General features: G+C 39.3%; 1 protein-coding gene across 1 annotated transcript in view; it reads right to left on the bottom strand.

The window, feature by feature from the left end:
• SNX6 (sorting nexin 6) overlaps nucleotides 1-18,922 on the bottom strand; it is a 45,246-nt gene that overhangs the window by 7,725 nt on the left and 18,599 nt on the right. The window contains exons 6-13 of the mRNA XM_075926942.2: nucleotides 17,823-17,946; nucleotides 16,120-16,215; nucleotides 12,479-12,584; nucleotides 9,680-9,755; nucleotides 8,218-8,257; nucleotides 6,153-6,239; nucleotides 5,388-5,547; nucleotides 4,000-4,085 (exon numbers count right to left, since the gene is read on the bottom strand). Of these exons, the coding sequence (XP_075783057.1) occupies nucleotides 4,000-4,085; nucleotides 5,388-5,547; nucleotides 6,153-6,239; nucleotides 8,218-8,257; nucleotides 9,680-9,755; nucleotides 12,479-12,584; nucleotides 16,120-16,215; nucleotides 17,823-17,946 (775 nt within the window). The remainder of the gene's footprint in view (nucleotides 1-3,999; nucleotides 4,086-5,387; nucleotides 5,548-6,152; nucleotides 6,240-8,217; nucleotides 8,258-9,679; nucleotides 9,756-12,478; nucleotides 12,585-16,119; nucleotides 16,216-17,822; nucleotides 17,947-18,922) is intronic.

Raw genomic sequence — 18,922 nt, 5'->3', positions numbered from 1 at the left:
TAGTACAAAAGGAACATGGCACACTGTATGCCTGAAAATCTAAATTCTTAATGACTAAAATAAAAATTCAGTATTTGGATGCACAATGTCCCAGATTCTCATCTCAGGCCAATTAAAAGCTACAATTTTAAACTATTCCCAAAATAGACAGAGTGAAATGAGGATATTCACATCAGCCCCAGGGTTTCTTTGCATGACAGAAAGGCCCATTCTTGTCAACTGGCAAAGGGTTAACTGTTCATTACAAGCAACTTTTGTCTCAGATCAAACTCATTACAGGCACTCACATGCACACCGCTTTCATAGAGGTAGTGAGATTTCTACAGAAAGCCTGTATCTATGAAGAACCTTTGTGAGGTGTGTATATTGGTAATATTTCAAGGAATAATGTAACTACATTGAAAGTTATGCCTTACTGTCTTGGAGCAAAGTTTGTGCCCAGGGAATTAACATCCCCAGGGAGGATCCATTTAAACAGAAAGGAGCTATCACATCCTCCCTGGCTAACAAAGTATATACTGTATTGCTCAGTCGTCTATCTTTGCACCAAGAAAAGTCAATGGAAAGCCATCAAAGAAACTACAATCATGAAAACCACTTTAAGTGAAAAGAAACAATAGGACAGTGAGAGAACTTCCCTCTGCGAATAAAGACAAAGGACAATTTCAGTACATCATGGAGGATTAACACTCTAGATTGGTTCACTGAGGAGGTACCCTGGTAAGCTGGGCTGTTTCATGAAAGACTGTGTCCCAGCTACTCGGGGCTAGCAAGCACGGTAGAAGACTGGCGATATGAGAAGCTACTTTATTAGGTAGGAAAGAAAACCATTAATAATGTTTAGGCTCTCAATTTGCATGTTGTGTGCTTTTGTTTCATATGTAACTACTTGTTTCCATCTGTTCCTATTTGAATCTCTATTTTCTTAAATTTCCTTTTGTTTTATTACAACTAAACTCAAGTTCTGTGTGAGATACAGGAGCAGTGGACTAAAGCGTTAGACTGGGGAACATTTTTCCCTTTGGAAACAGAAGATCTGGGATTTATATGGCTATTCGGTGGTCAGAGGCTAGATATCACTAGAAGACACTTTGAAGAGACTTGGGAGCTTGGCTGTATTGTCAACCTTCAAGGAAAAGGCAGGGCTGGCATAGCCCAGAGGAGAATGTTGAGTGGCCAACTATATGAAGGCAGCACTACCACCCAGCTGGCAAAAGGCAGGCTCATTTGCACTGGATGTAGGAGGTAAAACAATGACACTCAGTCTTCAGTGCCCCAAGAAGCATCATACTCAAACCAATATAAGACAAGAATTGCTAAAGAGGCTTAATATGAAAGCCACCTGATCCATAAGAACAAAATGAGGAGTCTCACATTATTTGCTTCCAAGATTAATACATTTTTTTGAAGTTATTTTACTTTGTCATTCATCTTCAACTAAAGTAATGAAAAAAAGATTGAAAATTACATTTAAAAAGCCATTTCCTCTCCTACCATTAAAAGGCATCCAAACTAAAAACTGTTCAAACTGAAATGTCCAACCAATTTAAACAAAAGTTGCTTTACACACTCTTGAATTTTCAAGTGTCAATGTCCAGTTTCAATCTAAAATATTCCAAATAGATCCCTTCAGAAATAAGGGTTAAATGCAGGAGTGAGGAACCTTTTTGACCCTTTTATGGGCCAATGGCCTCAGACACACAGAAAAATCAGTTGGGGGCCACACACACACACACACACAAGTGAGAAGGAAAAAAAAGTACAATTCCCTTGTACATCAGAGCTTTGGGGGGATGGAGGGAGGGGCGCTCAGGCCAGAAGATTTTGCATGCTCCAGGAACGGCAGGAGCTGGGGTGCCAACACAGGCTTCCCAATGCTGGGGGGACCTGGGGATGGACATAGATAAGCCTTAGATTCCTGGGGGCTAGATCTAGACAAGCTGCAGCACAGACAATGGCAACAGTTGAATAATGTGAATTCTAAAGGAAAAATGGTTTGAGATGGATAAAGCATTATAGTTACTACTTTTGACACAGCTGTAGATAATAAGGTATTGTCTCCATATACACAATAAAATAGCATTTAAGTGGCATTTAAGGACAGTGCATTTAGGTCCTTTTGGGGAAAAATATTCACCTCTTTAAAACCATTTAGTATGTTCAGTAAATTATCTGCAATTTAAATGTCTTATTCAACATCCTTTGCTATTGAACTAAAGAAACCAAAGTTTAGAGGTATATTTAAGAAGCTATGCACATATTTGGCCTCAATTTCTTGCTCAGTTAGAGACTTCCTGTATGAACTGTGGTCATACTTTCATACCTTATTGGGGTGTTGCAAGAATAAAGTGCTCCGATAATGGAGAAGGAAATTCATACTATGCTAACTAGGGTTTTACGTCTGTAGCAATACAGTAAGCCAAAACAGGAGATATTCTCTATGGCAGTAGTCTCCAACCTTTTTACAACGAAGATCACTTTTTAAATCTCAGAACAGGCGAAGCTCTACCGCCCCGCCCCTTCCGTAAAGCCCCGCCCTCTCTATTCTCCTCCTGTCCATCACTTGCTATCCCCAGCCCTTACTTACACACTCTGGTAAACACTTTATTTTTAAATTATGCAATACATAAATTAAAATCACATGTTTATAGTTATGAAATAAATGGTCTGTTTTTTATTCATGCTATTTAAATCTAAAATGAAGCATTTATAATTATACATTTTGTGGGGACAGAGTTCTGCAGCTGGGGGCAGGGGAGAGGGAACAGGGTGCTGGGAGGGCAGAGGACAGGGTTCTGCAGCAGGGGACAGGGTGCCAGTGGGGACGGGAATGGGGGCAGAGTTCTGTAGCTGGGGACAGGAGAATGGGGACAGGGGAGTGGAGTCTGGGGAACGGGGACAGGGTGCCAGTGGCAGCAGAGTCACCTGCATCTGCCTCCTCCCAGGATTCTCTCTCCCTCCCTCCTCTTCTCCCCCCCCCCCCCCCCACGGGAAGCCAGCACATGCCTCCTCCGGGCCCCCCGCAGCACAGGGAAACCCCGAGCATGCCTGCCCCGGGGCTAACCCCCGCGGGAGCCTGCCTCGGAGGCAATCCCCCCCATTCTGCGGCGGGGCCAAATCCTCGCGGGAGCCTGCACCAGGGGCAATCCCCACCCCTCCCACGGCGGGGCCAAACCCCCCTTCTGTGGCACGGCACGACCCCTCCTGCAGCGCAGCCAACCCCCGCGGGCACCTGCCCCGGGGCCAAACCCCCCCTACTGCAGTGCAGTGCGGCCAGCCCCCTCCTGCAGCATGGCCAACCCCCGCAGGCGCCTGCCCCAAGGTCAAACCCCCCTCCCACAGCACGGCCCAGCCAACTCCCTCCCCTCCTGCAGCGCGGCCAAACCCCAGGGCCGACTCCCACTCCCACGGCGCAGGGAAACCCCTGCGGCCAACTCACCCCTCTGGCACTGGTGGCGCAGGGAAGCTTCCGCACTCCTCCTCTAAGGCCAACACTCCCTCCGCCAGCACGCAACAGAGCTGTGGGAGGGGGAGCAGCCCACGCACTTCCAGAACCCCCGGAAGTGATGCGGCCTTCAGAGAGGACTTCCGTCCACCCCACAGGAAGCTGGCACTACACTAGAGGTAGGTAGTGGGGCTTCTCGGGGGTAGGGGAAAATGGGGAGCCGGGTTGCCCGAACGCATCGTGATCGACCAGTCGATCATGATCGACAGGTTGGTGACCACGGCTCTATGGGATAGAGATTTTCAAAACACCCCCAAGGCACTTAAGAGCACAAGTTCCACTGAATGTCTTTGTCTGCACCCCTATTATCCAAAGAGTTTACAACTTTATAAAAGTTAGTCTTTCAACTGAAGCTGTTCATGCTTCATATCAGTGCAGACAACTTTGAGTTGGAGAGTACATTACCTACCTCCAAAAATGGCCAATCTGATCTTATCCAACTATACAACATGGAAACATTGATTTAAATGAAAACCAAAATGGGTCTTGATTACCTTAGCATGTTTCAGTTCCAATTCTGCAAGTTCCACTAGATTCTTTCGGAATGCAGCAACTCTTCTTGTTTTAAAGTCTATAAGTTCTGTGAAGTATAATTTGGGATTCCATTAAAAATGGTGTCTGCACATTCAAGCAATAAAGACACTTTCCTCTTGGGTTCAGGGTGAAAAAAAAAATCACAAGTTTTAAGACTAAGACCCAATTTAGGCTCAGAGCTACTGCAGTCTATACTTCAATACGTGGGCTCTCACATGGGATGAGGTGGGAGGCTTCCAGAGCTTGGGCTGCAGGCTGAGCACAAACATCTATTCTGCAATTAAGCAGTCCCTTATTCCAAATCCTTCAAGCCCAGGTCAGTGTCATTGGCCTCCCACATATGTCTAACTGAAGTGTAGACATACACTTACATAAGTATTTAAAGTATGATTGTGCTCTTTTATCCTAGCCATAATTTTCATACATTTAAAGCTCTTTTAGAGTCAATGTAGGTACCTTTTGAAAAAATTAAATTAAATTCATTCTTCTCCCTTCCTTCATCTCTACATTTAACCCAGAAACTTGCCTTCACTCATGTGAAGGGTTCTGCAAGGATCACCAGTGCAAAATTAACTTGAAGAGCAGATGAGATGGGTACCCAAAGACAACATGCTTGTTGGAACACTTCAGGGGCTAACAGGATGTTTCTCCAAAGAGCCACCAACTCTGTCAGATTTATAAAACCAAAGAATTTTAGCAACTGATCTGAATGGGAAAGCGGAGGTGAGTTCCAGGGGCTAACTGAGGACAAGGGATGCTGACTGGTTTAGAAGCCCACTTCTCTAGGCCAGAGGGGGAAAGACTTTCAGAAAGAAAGCAGCACACTGAACAGCCTATTCTCCAAAGGAGAAGCACCTTTTGCCCACCAAAGTGGCTTCAGCTGGGACAGACCTCCAGTACTAGCATCCCCAACAAAAACTCCCCACGCTGGCTCCTCTGTTTCTGACCTACAACCACCTGCAATGAGATGTGGCAGTCAATGAAAATCAGCACTGAAGTGCCTAGACAGAATTGTGTAAGGCCGTTTCACCAGAGTGAGACAAAATTATATCTGGCTTCACTATCTACAGTCAGTTGCACTTTTATGTGTGTCAAAACAAGTGACAACTAAGTTACTTGCATCTTGGATTTGAGCAAATTTAATCATTTAAGCATCATATTGGTACCAGAAAAACTATTAGTCAAATAATATTGAAAGAAAATACTGTTAAATGCCCTCAGATAAGTCACATACAGATTAAAAATAGAAAATTCAGAGCAGTAAACATTCTAAGATATCTGAAAAATGGAGGGTACTCAAGAAAACTATTTGTAAATGCAAATGTGCGATCAAAGATTGCTCTAATACCTTGTTTTGCAGATTCAGATATTTTTTCAAATTTCTGACAACATAATTGCTGGGTAGTTTCAGCTTGCAGCACATCTTTATTTTTTGCTCTTGCTCTATCCAGTGCCTTATTAGCATTTTCATAATCCACTAGTGACCTAGATCTTCTATATAGGAGATCCTGCAAAAATAAAGTGACAGAATGTATCATTAAACCTGCCATTACCTATTGTTAGATGCCTTTAATTTTAGCCCTCAGATCAGTGTATAAACCACCTTATTTGTCTCAAGATTTTCATTTTACTCCTGCTTGTTAGAATTATTCTAAGTTTAATCATGTACATAAAAAACAGATCCTCCCACCCCTGCAACTCCAAGGCACATAGAAATTCCCAAATTTGATCAAGCAAGTGATCTCATCTAGCCCAATATTCTGTCAGTGGCCAACAAAAAGATGCTTTAGAATGTGTTAGAAGAAACCCAGGAGAAAACAGGCCTGGGGAATTCCAAATCCTCCCAGCCCATTAGAATCAACCTATTGTTTAGATTATTGAACCAAAATACATGCATAGCATGAAAAAAGTGCTAAAAATATACTCATCTCATTCTGAATGTGGACAATTCTGTGAACAGCTTCCTTACACTATCAGAGGGGGTCAAAAATTACCAGCCTGGAAATTTTACTATTTTTCCTAAACTACTGAATTAGGTATAGTAATTTACATTCACTCTAAATACTCCTTCAAATAGTGTACTAATTCACAGAACAAAAAAGCACAAATTTACCTTAGCAGCTTGTGATTCCCTTAAATAATATTTCAGAAGGTCAGAAAGCTTAAGGTCTTCATCTGCAGATACCCGTGCCTCTATTTTCTGGAGGGGAAAAAGTGATATGCCATTCTCAAAACATCTGGACTTTAATTTTTAATTTGTTTCATGCAAATACTCAAAAATAACAGTGCCTGAGACACAGATATTACCACTTTCAAAAAAAATTTACATTTTTAGCATCAGTTATCAAAATAAGGTTCAGCTATTCATGTCAGCTTATAGGAAGCCAGTTTTTAACAGGGAAATTGTTCCTACTTTTAATGACATTTTTACTATATACTGAAAAAGGCAGAGAAGTTCAAACAGCCTCAGAGGAAAATACACAGTCTCATGTGATCTCAACATAACATAAAAATTCTCTCAAAGCCATATCAGCTACTCAAGTGCAGATATTCTTTAAAGAGACCAATTCTCCTGTACGAATTCTCTGGAAAGGTCAACAGTTCTGTACAGTTGTTGGCACCTACCTTCATCTCTGACATCTACAGTGTTAAAATTCTACTGTAGGTAACACATCCAGACTAAATCAGTGTCTATGTTCATAAGATGCATTTGTGAAACTGAATCTCAGGGTTGAGAGGGTAATAAACAGATTCAACAGTGCACAGTCTTTGAATAAAATATGTACCCAATATAGTATTGCTGTACCCGTATGTAGTTAACAGAACAGGGTAAATCATTCATCTGAAGCAGTATTCCTGATTCAGAAAGTGTTCATTATTCGATGTCTCCATAAACAAATAGATTTCTGAATATTCATGTTTAGCTATTTATGTAACTAATTTGCTGATCTCTTGAATGGTTGTTGCTCAAGATTTTAAAATTTTCCTTTTCCATTAGTTACCTTTCCCACTAAATCTAATGTATTATACTGCTGTTCTTAATAGCCTCCAAATTATACTGTTGTTCAATAAGAAATCTCTCTTCCTGCATATGTTGTTCCAAGTGCAAGTCACTTAAAATCACTGCTTTGTAGTAATAGTCAAAAAAAAACTTTGACTAGCTTATTTGTAAACCTTAATCTAAAAATATCAAAAGTTCCCATTTACTGTATTTTTCATATCAAGCTAACATTCTGGTCCAAAACGTTAATACTTAAAAAACTTGAATGGCCAAAAGTGTTAAACATTTTTCTCCACAGACAGGTGTTTTGTGAGATATTTTGCAAGTAGGTACCTTTTGGAGTTTAATTTTTTTTTTTAAAGAGTTACATCTTGCAAAAGGGGAATTGGTACGGATATGTTAGAATTAGCATATTTTTATTATTTACTGAACACCAAAGCATTCAGCACTGTACAACAAAACAGTTTCTATCTTAGCAAACATTCTGTCTAACAAACCATAATAGAAAAGTAGGAAATCCAGAAAAATTTATCAGGAGTCTTTTAAAAACATTATTGTTTAACATATCTATCCCCTAGAAGTGATCTTACTACATAGTGAAGCTGTAATGCTGCAATGAGAATTATACATGAGTTCAGTAATCTGTCTACATGGATCATATTGCAGGACTGAGGCCTAAAAAATATCTATTTTAAGAGAAATATAGTTAATATCAGATGTAATAAAAACAACTAATGTAGTTTTTTAACAAAGCCATCTTAACATTGGAGAACTAGCTCTCCTTAAATTAGTATCAGGCCACAAGTTAAGTAACAGAATATATTTTTTGAAGAGCTCTGTACACATTTCAAAGCTTGTCCCTTTCACCATCAGGTGGTCCAATAAGTGATATTACCTAACCCACCTTGACTCTTCATTTTTCTCCATCTGGAAAGCCATTTTGATTGTAGCTTTCATTTAAAGACTACACATTTACTTTAAAAAATGTGTTTGAAAAATCTTAACTGCTATCTGCCACTGTACCACTGCCCAATGCTCAAATACTTGCTATAAAAAGCTCACAAGATGATTAAAAGACCACTGACTCCAAGACTGTAATTGTCAATATCATGGCGCACACACTGGGATATACAATTACACACACAGCAGTTTACATCTAAAATTGAATTATACATACCCTTGTTTTGTCAAACAATTCTGATACCTTCAAAAAAAACCTTGGGAGAAAACAGATATATTATGACTTTAATGGTTTTCAGTTCAATTTCAAGTCAAGCTAAATTTGTCATTTTTTAAAATCCAAATTCTCTGGATGAGAAGAGGCAGCAAATCAACTGTAGATTAAACTAATGCAGGGAATCCCAGAAAACACAGTGAACAATTGGTTTCTCCAATGTGTCAAAAATAAATTGCAACACTTGGTCAAATCCTAAATCAAAGAACAATTGCCTGGTCAAACAAGACAACTGTTAGACCCTGAACATTACCACATTGTTTCTTTCAGTTCTTAGACATCTTACATAATCATTAGATGTTCTTTACATGAGATTTACTACACAGGAAAAAGTAAAGTCACACCTACAACACCTGCAATGCTGAAAGTTCTATACTTGAGTGGTTGAGCAACAATGCAGTACATCGTCACTGGATAACACATACAAGTAAAGAAAGGAAAGGTTACGTGCAGCTTGGCAGACAGTCGGAAGTCAAGTTTGCCTTGAGTCCCAAATGAAATTAATCTGTAGCCTGTAATCTAGGACATGTCTAAACTACATTCCTCTGTCGAAAGAGGAATGTAAATGAAGCAAATTGAAAGTGCAAATGAAGCGCATCTAGACTGCACTTTCACTTTTGAAAAATGCTTTTTCAAAAAAACGCTTGGACCCAAATATGCAAATGAAGCGTGGGATATTTAAATCCACGCTTCATTTGCACTTTCGATTTGCTTCATTTACATTCCTCTTTCAACAGAGGAATGTAGTGTAGACATAGCCTTAGAGTCCAGCAGATTGATTACAAAACCAAGAGTTGGTACAAAGCAAGGAAGACTTACGCCTGCAAATGACCTACACTACTACTGGAACTGAGGTGACCTGACAAGTCTGTATATGTTAATTTCATATATAGCTCCTTCCTGCAATAATGCCAGATACAACTGGCATTATTAAGCCTTAATTTCAACAAGCACGTTTTATAGAACATTTCTTAAATTGCTTGTGTGCACGTGCAGAATCAAGGAGTACAATTTAGTTCAGATTATCAAAATTCAACATATTGGGCAAAATGATCGAAAACTTGAGTGCATACAAATCTCCATATGGATACATACCTCCTGTTTCAACTCTAGGGAAAGAACAGGGATCCACAGAAATGCAATGAAGGCACTTTTTGTGATCACTCTGCTGTGACCATGACAAAGTGTGCGTTTACCCAGATTTAGAGTTGCTCTTATCATGCCTCACAATCTGCTTGCTATGCATATGAGGAATATTAAGGGAGGAGGAATAAACCATTCTTTCTTATGGACACATTACATTTTGGTAAACGAACAGAGATCAACCTGGGTCGGTCAAAATCATCATATTGCTGGATAGCACTCTGTCCCACAATTAATCATTTTTAATAAACATCTTTCTTACTTGCACATATCTGTCGAGTCTTGTGTTCCTAATGTATATAATGAAGAACCAATCCTATTACAGTCATCTGCAACATCTAGAAAGTAAAAAGGATCCAAGTTCAACTTCATACTTTACTCTTGTAGGAATATTGTTTCAAGAAACACATGTCATTTCTTCAAAATCAGATGCTTTTCTAAAAGGTGTTTTCTAGCTCAATCAGCAGTTATGGGCTTGATGCCAGAATTATAAAATAAAATTCTATGGCTTGTATTGTTCTAGATGTCAGACTAGATAATTAGAATGCTCCTTTCTGACTTTAAAGGCTATTAATGTTAGCCAGAGATAATTTAACACATTTTAGGATGCATCATCTGCAGAGTATAATACTGCATTAAACTTTGTATTTTCCACCAAACTAGGTGAACTCCTAAGCCATTTATGTTTCCACTCTGAGAATGAAAATCACTTGGTCAGATGCATGCCAGCCAGCTTAAGTCTTTTAGAAAGGCCTTATTTAACATCACTGATTAAAAAAAGGGAAATAATGGTCATTTAAAACAATTGTGTTAAAAATAAAACAAATATTCATCTTAATTCAGACGTTTTGAAGATAATTCAGTTACTGCATTTCTGAGTTGAATACCAATAGATCCTATTGATTAAGGTAGATGGATGTACTATGTATTGTAATAGTAGGCCCAAAACCAGAAGTAACAGAAGGTCATTTTGGATCTACTCTTTTTTGAGTTGCTCAGAAGGAAAATCCCCTTCCATATCATGAAATAAGAGGTCATTGACCAGGAAAACCTCTTTTCCAATATACTGACAAAAATACTCAATCTAGGTGTTCCAAGATATCCCAAAGTCTAGCTGTCAGTCTAAGAAGAGAAGAAGAATCTGCCCTGATGTGGAGACAAAGTTGGGATGCAAGATTTGCAGTTCCGTTCTCAGATCTAGGAGGCTGGAAAACTGAAATTGCATAACTCAGGCTAGAACTAACAGCACCATCTTGGGTTGCAAACTGTGAACAGTGTGCTGAGAAGCACACACCACGGATGTCAATTAACAGTACTATTTCCAAGAGAATGTAATGGAATTTGTCCTCTGTCAAGAAAGATTTCATAGCTGTGGAAGCTCAAAAGTCCAATCCCTACCTTTGTATGGGATTAAAAAGGACTTCATTTATATGAATCCCCAACAACACAGTGCGGTTTTCCTAGGGCAGAAGAAATTTTCTATAGTGATATGTCACATGAATCAAACAGAGATGTCCTTTCTCCAGTTCTTCCCTGAGACAGTGCTACTTTGAGCTGCTGCAGAAGTGCTGCTATCACCAATCTTCATGTCCTTTAATTAAGGCAAAAACAGAAACTTCACTGCCACTTGCCAGGCCTGTACACAATCACTTGGGTCTGACGCTGAAGTGCCCTATTAATGCAGATTCTGCCAGACTCCGCAGCATCAAAATGTTTTATGAAGTGCAAGGCTTGAAAGGCCTGCTTTCCTGGTGGCCTCACTGAAGTGATATTGTATTGGGAGACCCTAACAAAAGGGAGGAAAACAGGTAAAATAGAACAGTACTTAAAAAAGGATGGTATGGCAGTGCAAAAGGGCTGAATCCCAATGACACTTGGAAAAAAATGCCAACACGGGGGGTGGGGGGGAAGAGAGCTACTCTTAAAAAAAAATCCCATTTAACTGTTCCTAAACAAAAATCCTTAAAGAAAAGGAAAAATCAACCCAATGAAGGAAGCATCAAGAACCTGTGCAAGCCCACTGCACTTTTAGCAGTTTAAAGGATGCAGGTATGTCAGTGTCTGATTTTATGCCCATGGAGTATAAGAAAGTGGATGCACACATGGCCCCACAAGATACTGCTTACTAGAAGTTACCAAGCTGATTAACACCAATGACATCTTCCAAGATTGAAGCTGTAAATGGGGAACTGCAGATGGATAATTTTATTTCTTTTCTGAATTTAAAAGTTGCCAAGTTCTCGCATGCCGAACTCTCTCAAAGCTTCCCACTACCCTGACATATTATGACTGGTACTTTTGGTTGGAGTAAAATAGAGGAGTTTGACATTGTGCCACACAAGAAGTTGCAGGCAGATCTAAAGTTCTCCACACTAGAACAGGTTTATGACAGAATTCAATCATAAATATAGCTGTACTACCTCTGCACCCTGAAATTTATGAAATAGCGTTTTCTTTAGAAGTACTGAAGTTTAAATACATATTTCTTTTAACCCCAAAAGAGATGGTGCAAAGAATCAAACTGTCTCCAGTGTGAAAGCAGATTATTCTAATTCCAACTGGTCTAGTACAGCGTTAGTAAGGCCAGTCATAAGGAAAATGGTAGTGTCAGCAGACTTGCATTTTAGTGCTCCTTATCCCACTGCTTCCTCTGGTCCCCCATCCATCACCCTAGGGCCTCACTGCTGTCCCCACCCTCTTCTCCATTGCTTTGGCCTCTGCTGCCTCCACAGGCCTCACTGTCTCCCCCATCAGTTCCTCCTCAAGCTCCTTTCCAGGACCTCGGGCCCTGAGGCCCACTCAATTCCTTGTCTGATGATTAGAATGTCCACCCAAAAGGCCAGCGCTGAGCATTAGTTACTCCCAGACATATGTTATTCCAAGGTCTAATTAGTCTTTACTTCCACTTGCATAAAGACATTTATACTTCCTGAGAATCTTCCTCACATGTGAAGAAAGTTGTTAGTTACCTTCTATTGAAAAAAATCTAAGCATGAGAACATTTTCTAGTGTGCTTTACAATGAATGGAGCTCCCACCAACCCAAGAGAAAATAAACTCACTTTTGTGTGATCTTGTCATTTTATCAGATTTGCCTGAAGCATCTTTGACTCTGTTATGGTATTCTACAAGGAATGTTCTTTCGTGTTCAAAAAAGTCATCTACATCCTAAAAGACAAAAACAGTATTGAAAACAGATTCACTTGTTTGTAATAACAACCCATGAAATGTACTCTATACAATTATGACTTGCGTACAACACACTGTATTAAATATAGTTGAACTCTGTATTTATTTTGTAAGACACCCTATATGAAAGCCAGTTTCTACTTCATTTACCTGCCATGTCCCTCAAGATTTGATGCTTGCATGCAATGTTTTAGGCTTTTTGAGACTAGGGGTAGGTCTACATTCCCACAGCAAGATGACCTAATGTACACAACGAATGACATGACCTAAGGTACTCCAGCTAAGTGACTAGGGGTCTACATTAGAAACTTTCGCTTCTACTTATCGTATTCTTGTCATCTGGGCTAAAGTACAGGGATTGAATGGAGAATAAATCAGCAGTTAATTTGGCCGGTCTTCAATAGACCTGCTAGTTGACCACTGGTGGATTGATCTCAGAGCATCAATCCCAACAGCAGTGTAGATGCAGTGTGTATTACAAGCCTCAAAACCTGAACACCTGGTTAGCAGGCAAGTGAAAGGATTTTTAGATGTGATCTTTCATAATGCATTTGTAATTTAATAGGGAGGCTGTAATAATTACCTTCTATGTCTAAGCTGCCACTTCTATTGTAATTCAAACCAGCAGTGACGGTTCTTTATGACCCATCAGCTGATTATAGTTAGCTATCTGATCTCAAATGAAGTGCTGCATCTAGTTCTGGGTACCACACTTTGTCTAAATTTGTCCACATCTTTCACAAAGTCCAGAGAAATCAACAAAAATGATTAAAGATCTAAAAAACATTACCTATAAGGAAAGATTTAAAAAACTGGATTTGTTTTGTCTAGAAAAGTCTAAAGGAGGGGGGCACATAACAGTCTTCAAGTATGTAAAAGGCTGTTCTAAAGAAGAAGGTGGTAATTGTTCTCTAACCACAGAAGACAGGACAAGAAGCAATGGGCTAAAATTACCATTAAGGAAGATTTAGATTAAAGACTAGAAAAAAAAAAAACTTACTAATTGCAAGAGTAATTAAGCACCAAAATAAGTTGCCTAGGAAGGTTGTAGAATATCCATAATTGGAGATTTAAGAACAGGTTAGGAAAATACCTGTCAGGGTTGGTCTAGATCAGTGGGTTTCACCTAGGAGAACTCGTACCATGGGGGCATGCTGCCGTCTTCCACGAGCTACATCAACTCCTCTAGACATCTGCCTAGTTTTACAACAGACTACAAAGAAAGCACTAGCAAAGTCAATACAAGTTACCTATTTAATATCTGCTCTGTGGAGGGAAGCCTGGGTTGCATTATTGCTAATTTGCTCCCTTTCATGAGCATCACTCTAAAGAGAAAAAAAGTCAACAAAAACCCAAGCACAACTCCTTTATCACCAACTAATACACAGGAAATGCATCATACAACTGCATTTATGTGGTACACAATATGAATACTGGTCTTTTTTCTCTATTGTTTTGAAAACAATTACTATGATGATTAGGAGAGGCCAAGATGTCAAAATAGTTTCAGTGGATATAGGTTTACACCATGGAAAAGTCTGAAATATGGACAGCTATCCATGTTATTTTTTCTCCTTGAATAAAATATTTTTTAAAATATCTTGCCCTTTAGACTCTTACACCAGAACTAAGCCATGGCAGTAGTAACCACATCTGAGTTCTCTCAAGACTTCAAGAGCATACAATTAGGAAAGTTACAGAGGACTTGAAAAATCCACTTGCACATGGAAAGTTTTTAATTTTAGTGCGAGCGGATGAAATCAACAGTTTCTCCAGAATTTAAGTTTTCATTATACAAACATGTTTCGAGTTGATACAGTTCCTAAGATAACTTTTCAATCATTAACAATGAAAGGCTACATCTACACTACCGAAGAAAGTCTACTTAAGCAACATAACTCTAGCTAGGATGTCAGAGGAGCAGAATACCCGATTAACTGATAAGCCCAGGCTTATTGGTTAATCTTATGGACTACATGCACCCTGACCCCTCGTATCAGAGGTAGCAAGTGGGGGGAGGCAGGAACCAGTACACGTGGGAAGCCAACTTTCAAGCCAACACCCTGTACGCATTGGCTCATACAAGCTGCTTCCCCCTGGCACTGCTGCCTCTCCATCAGAGGTAGAGGAAGTATGGAGGAGTGGGGAGCTGGTGCTAATGGCTGATTCAGAGGCAGCAGCGTGGGGTGGAAGGAGGTTCCCCAGGAGCGGGGCTGGGAGCGCACTGGCTGCTGGCCCCGCCAGTGGGGACTATTGTATAGCCACATAACAGATAATATTTGATGCAGTTACATGACTATTCAATTAATCACTATATAATAGCCCCAACTCTAGTTGTGTGAACAACATACCTTAACTCAAGTTACCACAGGTTGTAAGCTGGTGGGGGGGGGAGGGGAGTGTGTGTCAAAGGGAGAATCTCTCCTGTTGACTTCCCTTACTTTTTTCGTACAAGGTAGAGCAATAGGCCCATGGGAGAGCAATCTGCAGTTGATCTGATGGGTCTTAAATAGACCCACTAAAATGATTACCACCGGATAGATCTCAGATCATCAATCCAGGCTATAGTGTAGATGTAGACAAAGATTCAATGCATCTTCCTGTGTTTCCAGACAGTTGTGATGCCTAAGAATTCTGAATATTGCAATTAAATGTCTAGCATCGTTCATGTCACTTGGCAATGGTAAAATGATCCAGAATCATATCTGTTTCACAATGCTTTTGGGGAAAGCTATAAAGAGCAACATATGCAAGATAGCCATTGATGAACCCATTAACCAAGGTAGTTAGGGATGCAACCTCCCGCTCTAGGTGTCTGCAAGCATCTGACTACCAGATGCTGGGAACGGACAACAGGAGATGGGCCACTTGATTACCACATCCTGTTCACTCCCATCGAAGCATATGGCATTAGCCGCTGTCAGAAGAGAGGACATTGGGCTAGATGGACCACTGGTCTGACCCCACATGGTCATCAGCACGTTCTTAATGAAAGAAAGTAACAGTTATTCATTGGAGGAGGAAAGCGGCCCTTACCCATTCAATAGCGCCTACAAAAAAAGCTGAAGGGATCAAACAGTGAAGCAGCAATATAGTTCTGGAAGGTAAATGGGTTGGTGTAGGAGACAGGGATGTGAATAGTTAATCGGTAAGCATCAACCTTACATCCCTAGTGGGAGGAGATCTAAAGTTTCTTTACAGCAGGTGGACATGCAACTTTAAGATTACAATTCCTACTATCTGGAAGAAAATAATATGAACGGATGAAACTTCCAGAAAGGGGCCCAGGACAGCACCCTTTTCTGTAGCTGGTGTTGCAAGGGAGTAGGTGTCTCTTGGTGCAGTCCCAAGTCCCTTCACCACTTTTGTAACCTACCTGTAGCAAGTATAGAATACATTTGTGAAGCCCTGAAATGTACTTGCATACATTTAGTATTTGTCTCCTTTTGTAAACAATTTGATTTCAATTCAACCAAAGTTAAAAAAAATAGTAACATTGCTAGAGATAAATCACCTTTACTCCTGAAACAATGACACCATCTGCTGATTTAACCATGTTTTTAAAGAAGTCTTCAAGTTTCTCTTTCTTGTTTTTCCCACGAACACTCAACTGAAAGGTAAGTTCACATCTCAAGTTAGCATGTTCTCTGAAGACAATAAAGCAATGAATTCATTTTTGCATTGAGAGGAGCTAAAAATTGTACTAGAAACTGCAAGTTTTATATCAAGTTGATTTCTATTTGCCTAACAATACACTGTGTAAATAATTAGTGGACAATTAGTAGTACCAATACAACATTTTGCCTTCTACTGGTTATTGACTAGACTTCCTTTAACATCTAATGTGAATTTTGAAATATGCAACTTCATAGTATTTGAGAAGAATACTGAATGTATCCATATCATTTTGGATGCAAAACGTCTTAATTTTTCATTCACAGTAAAAGAAAGCTGCTAACTAGTAGTAAGCTAGTGCCACTAATTTCTGCTCCCAATTGCAAATTACTTCACCTTCAGAAACTTCTAATACAACTTCTCTCTTCTTCCACTGAAATCATCCCATATCTTCCCTGTCCTCTTAACTTTCCACATCTCTGTGGCCAAAATTCCTGGACCAATTATCTGAGGTTTGTTTTCAATTTTCAACACCGACAGCAGTGCAAGATATAAATTACATTTAGTTACAGGCAGTCCCCGGGTTACATGGATCCGACTTACATCGGATCCCTACTTACAAACCGGGTGAGGCAACCCCGCACTAGCTGCTTCCCCCCAGCAGATCAGGGAGACACGGAGCGGCTTTTCTCAGCAGACACCTCAGCTTGAGAATAAAGGACTGAGGGAAGTGAGGTGTGGGAGAATAAAACTGAGCTCTGGAGAAATGTTTGACTAGAGTTTCCCCTACAATACGTACCAGTTCCGACTTGCATACAAATTCAACTTAAGAACAAACCTACAGACCCTATCTTGTACGAAACCCGGGGACTGCCTGTACTTGCAAAAGTAATTGAGGAACCACTATTTAGACCATACAGCATCTCAGAAACAGTTTTTTGGGGCAAGTTACAATATATAAAAGCCTCCACTTCATTAGCCCAATAAAAGGATTCCAACTCATACTACGCAATATGAAGACAGCTTGTATTGGTTACCTCTCCATATATTTAACTATTTTAGCTATCACAAAACTATTCTGCTTGTTAAAGATGTGTGTCATCTTGACAATTTAACAAACATTTTAAGCTACAGATACTTCCTTAGTATAATAGAAACATTTACTATCATAATTTTTATCCAAGAGTTACTATTGGGATTTTGTCTTTATGAAAACTAATCACACAAGTTTTATACAACAGTGATAAACGGGAGTTAGTTTCATCATACTCTTTCAAAACACCTGAATTCAATCAATATAATGGGTGATTATCAACACTTTGTAATCTCACAATTGCTCAGAAGCTATTTAAACTCCCAGCAATATTTTTGATGACCAGACTACAAAAACCATAAACTAAGTCCTGAACACCAATTTTTCAGAAAGCATAAGAATGAATTTTGACTAGGCCAGCTAATTTAATTTCTTAAATTCTAAATCCAAAATGAGTTTGGTTAAGGAATCACTGTATATTGCTTCAGGGGATAAAGTGTTCTACCCATTTTCAAATCCTATCATGAAAGTACATCTTGATTACTTTTGAATCAGTTTTCAATACTCACATCCTGATTATATTCCAAGAAGACATGAAAATTTAAATCTTTTCTCAAGACAGGATGAGCTGCCACTCGACACAAGAACACTTCATGCATTGCAACTGTCTTCTTGAATATTGCCAGATACTCACTGGAAACAAAAATAAATACAGTAACTACACAAATTAAAATTCTACTTCAAGCAATTAATTTTTGATTAAGCCAACTGCAGAAATCAGAGACATCCTAATACACAGACAAAACTGTTCGGAGTGCTAAAATGTTTTAGTCTAACCTTTGATGAACTTGATGGAATACACTATATAGTATTTAATGTGTGTACTAAAAAAAAGGTAATGTTAGTACCTGGAGAAAAATTTAATCTTTATCATATTATGTATGTAGACATGTAGAGATAAATGCAACAAATATTACAGGTCCTTTAAATAAGGATTCAAATTCCTTATCTGCATTAGTTCCACTGAAAGTAAAACCCATTTAGCCTTCCCATAAACTATCAAGAACCAGAAAGATGCAAAACAGCGTCACACAAGCAACCACACAGCCTATTCTGAATATTCCTCCCTCTCCTATGTCCATCTCCTTGTTTGCTCCCCTCAACTCATTTGTCTGTATTTTGTCCATTTAGCTTGCAAGCTCTTTAAACATGGATAAGATTGCAATTCCAAAGTGCCTAACATGCTAGGTGATGTATACATGGATCTTTTGCTTGATTTCATTTTTACAACTATTGTAAGATTTAGAACAGTAAAACCTCAGAATTACAAATACCTTGGGAATGCGGGTTGTTTGTAACTGAACAAACTATTATGGTTGTTTCAAACATTTACAACTAAACAATGACTTATAAAGAAAATGATCATTTTCTTTATCTTTTCAAATTTTCTCTTTCCTTTTTTAGTAATTTATGTTTAACACGATACTGTACTGCATTTGTTTTTTGTCTCTTCTGTCTGACTTCATACTTCTGGTTCCTAATGGGCAGTGTGGTTGACCAGTCAGAGTGCATTTCTGATATTCTACTGTACATCAAAAGCAAATACCCTGATAAAAAGTCAGTTTCCACATCAACCAAATTAGATTTTAAGGCAATAACTGAAGCTCAG

This window comes from Pelodiscus sinensis, chromosome 5, assembly GCF_052426305.1.
Source record: "Pelodiscus sinensis isolate ZL-2025 chromosome 5, ASM5242630v1, whole genome shotgun sequence".
NCBI classification, from domain to species: domain Eukaryota; kingdom Metazoa; phylum Chordata; order Testudines; family Trionychidae; genus Pelodiscus; species Pelodiscus sinensis.
This window is presented reverse-complemented; position numbering and strand designations above follow the sequence as displayed.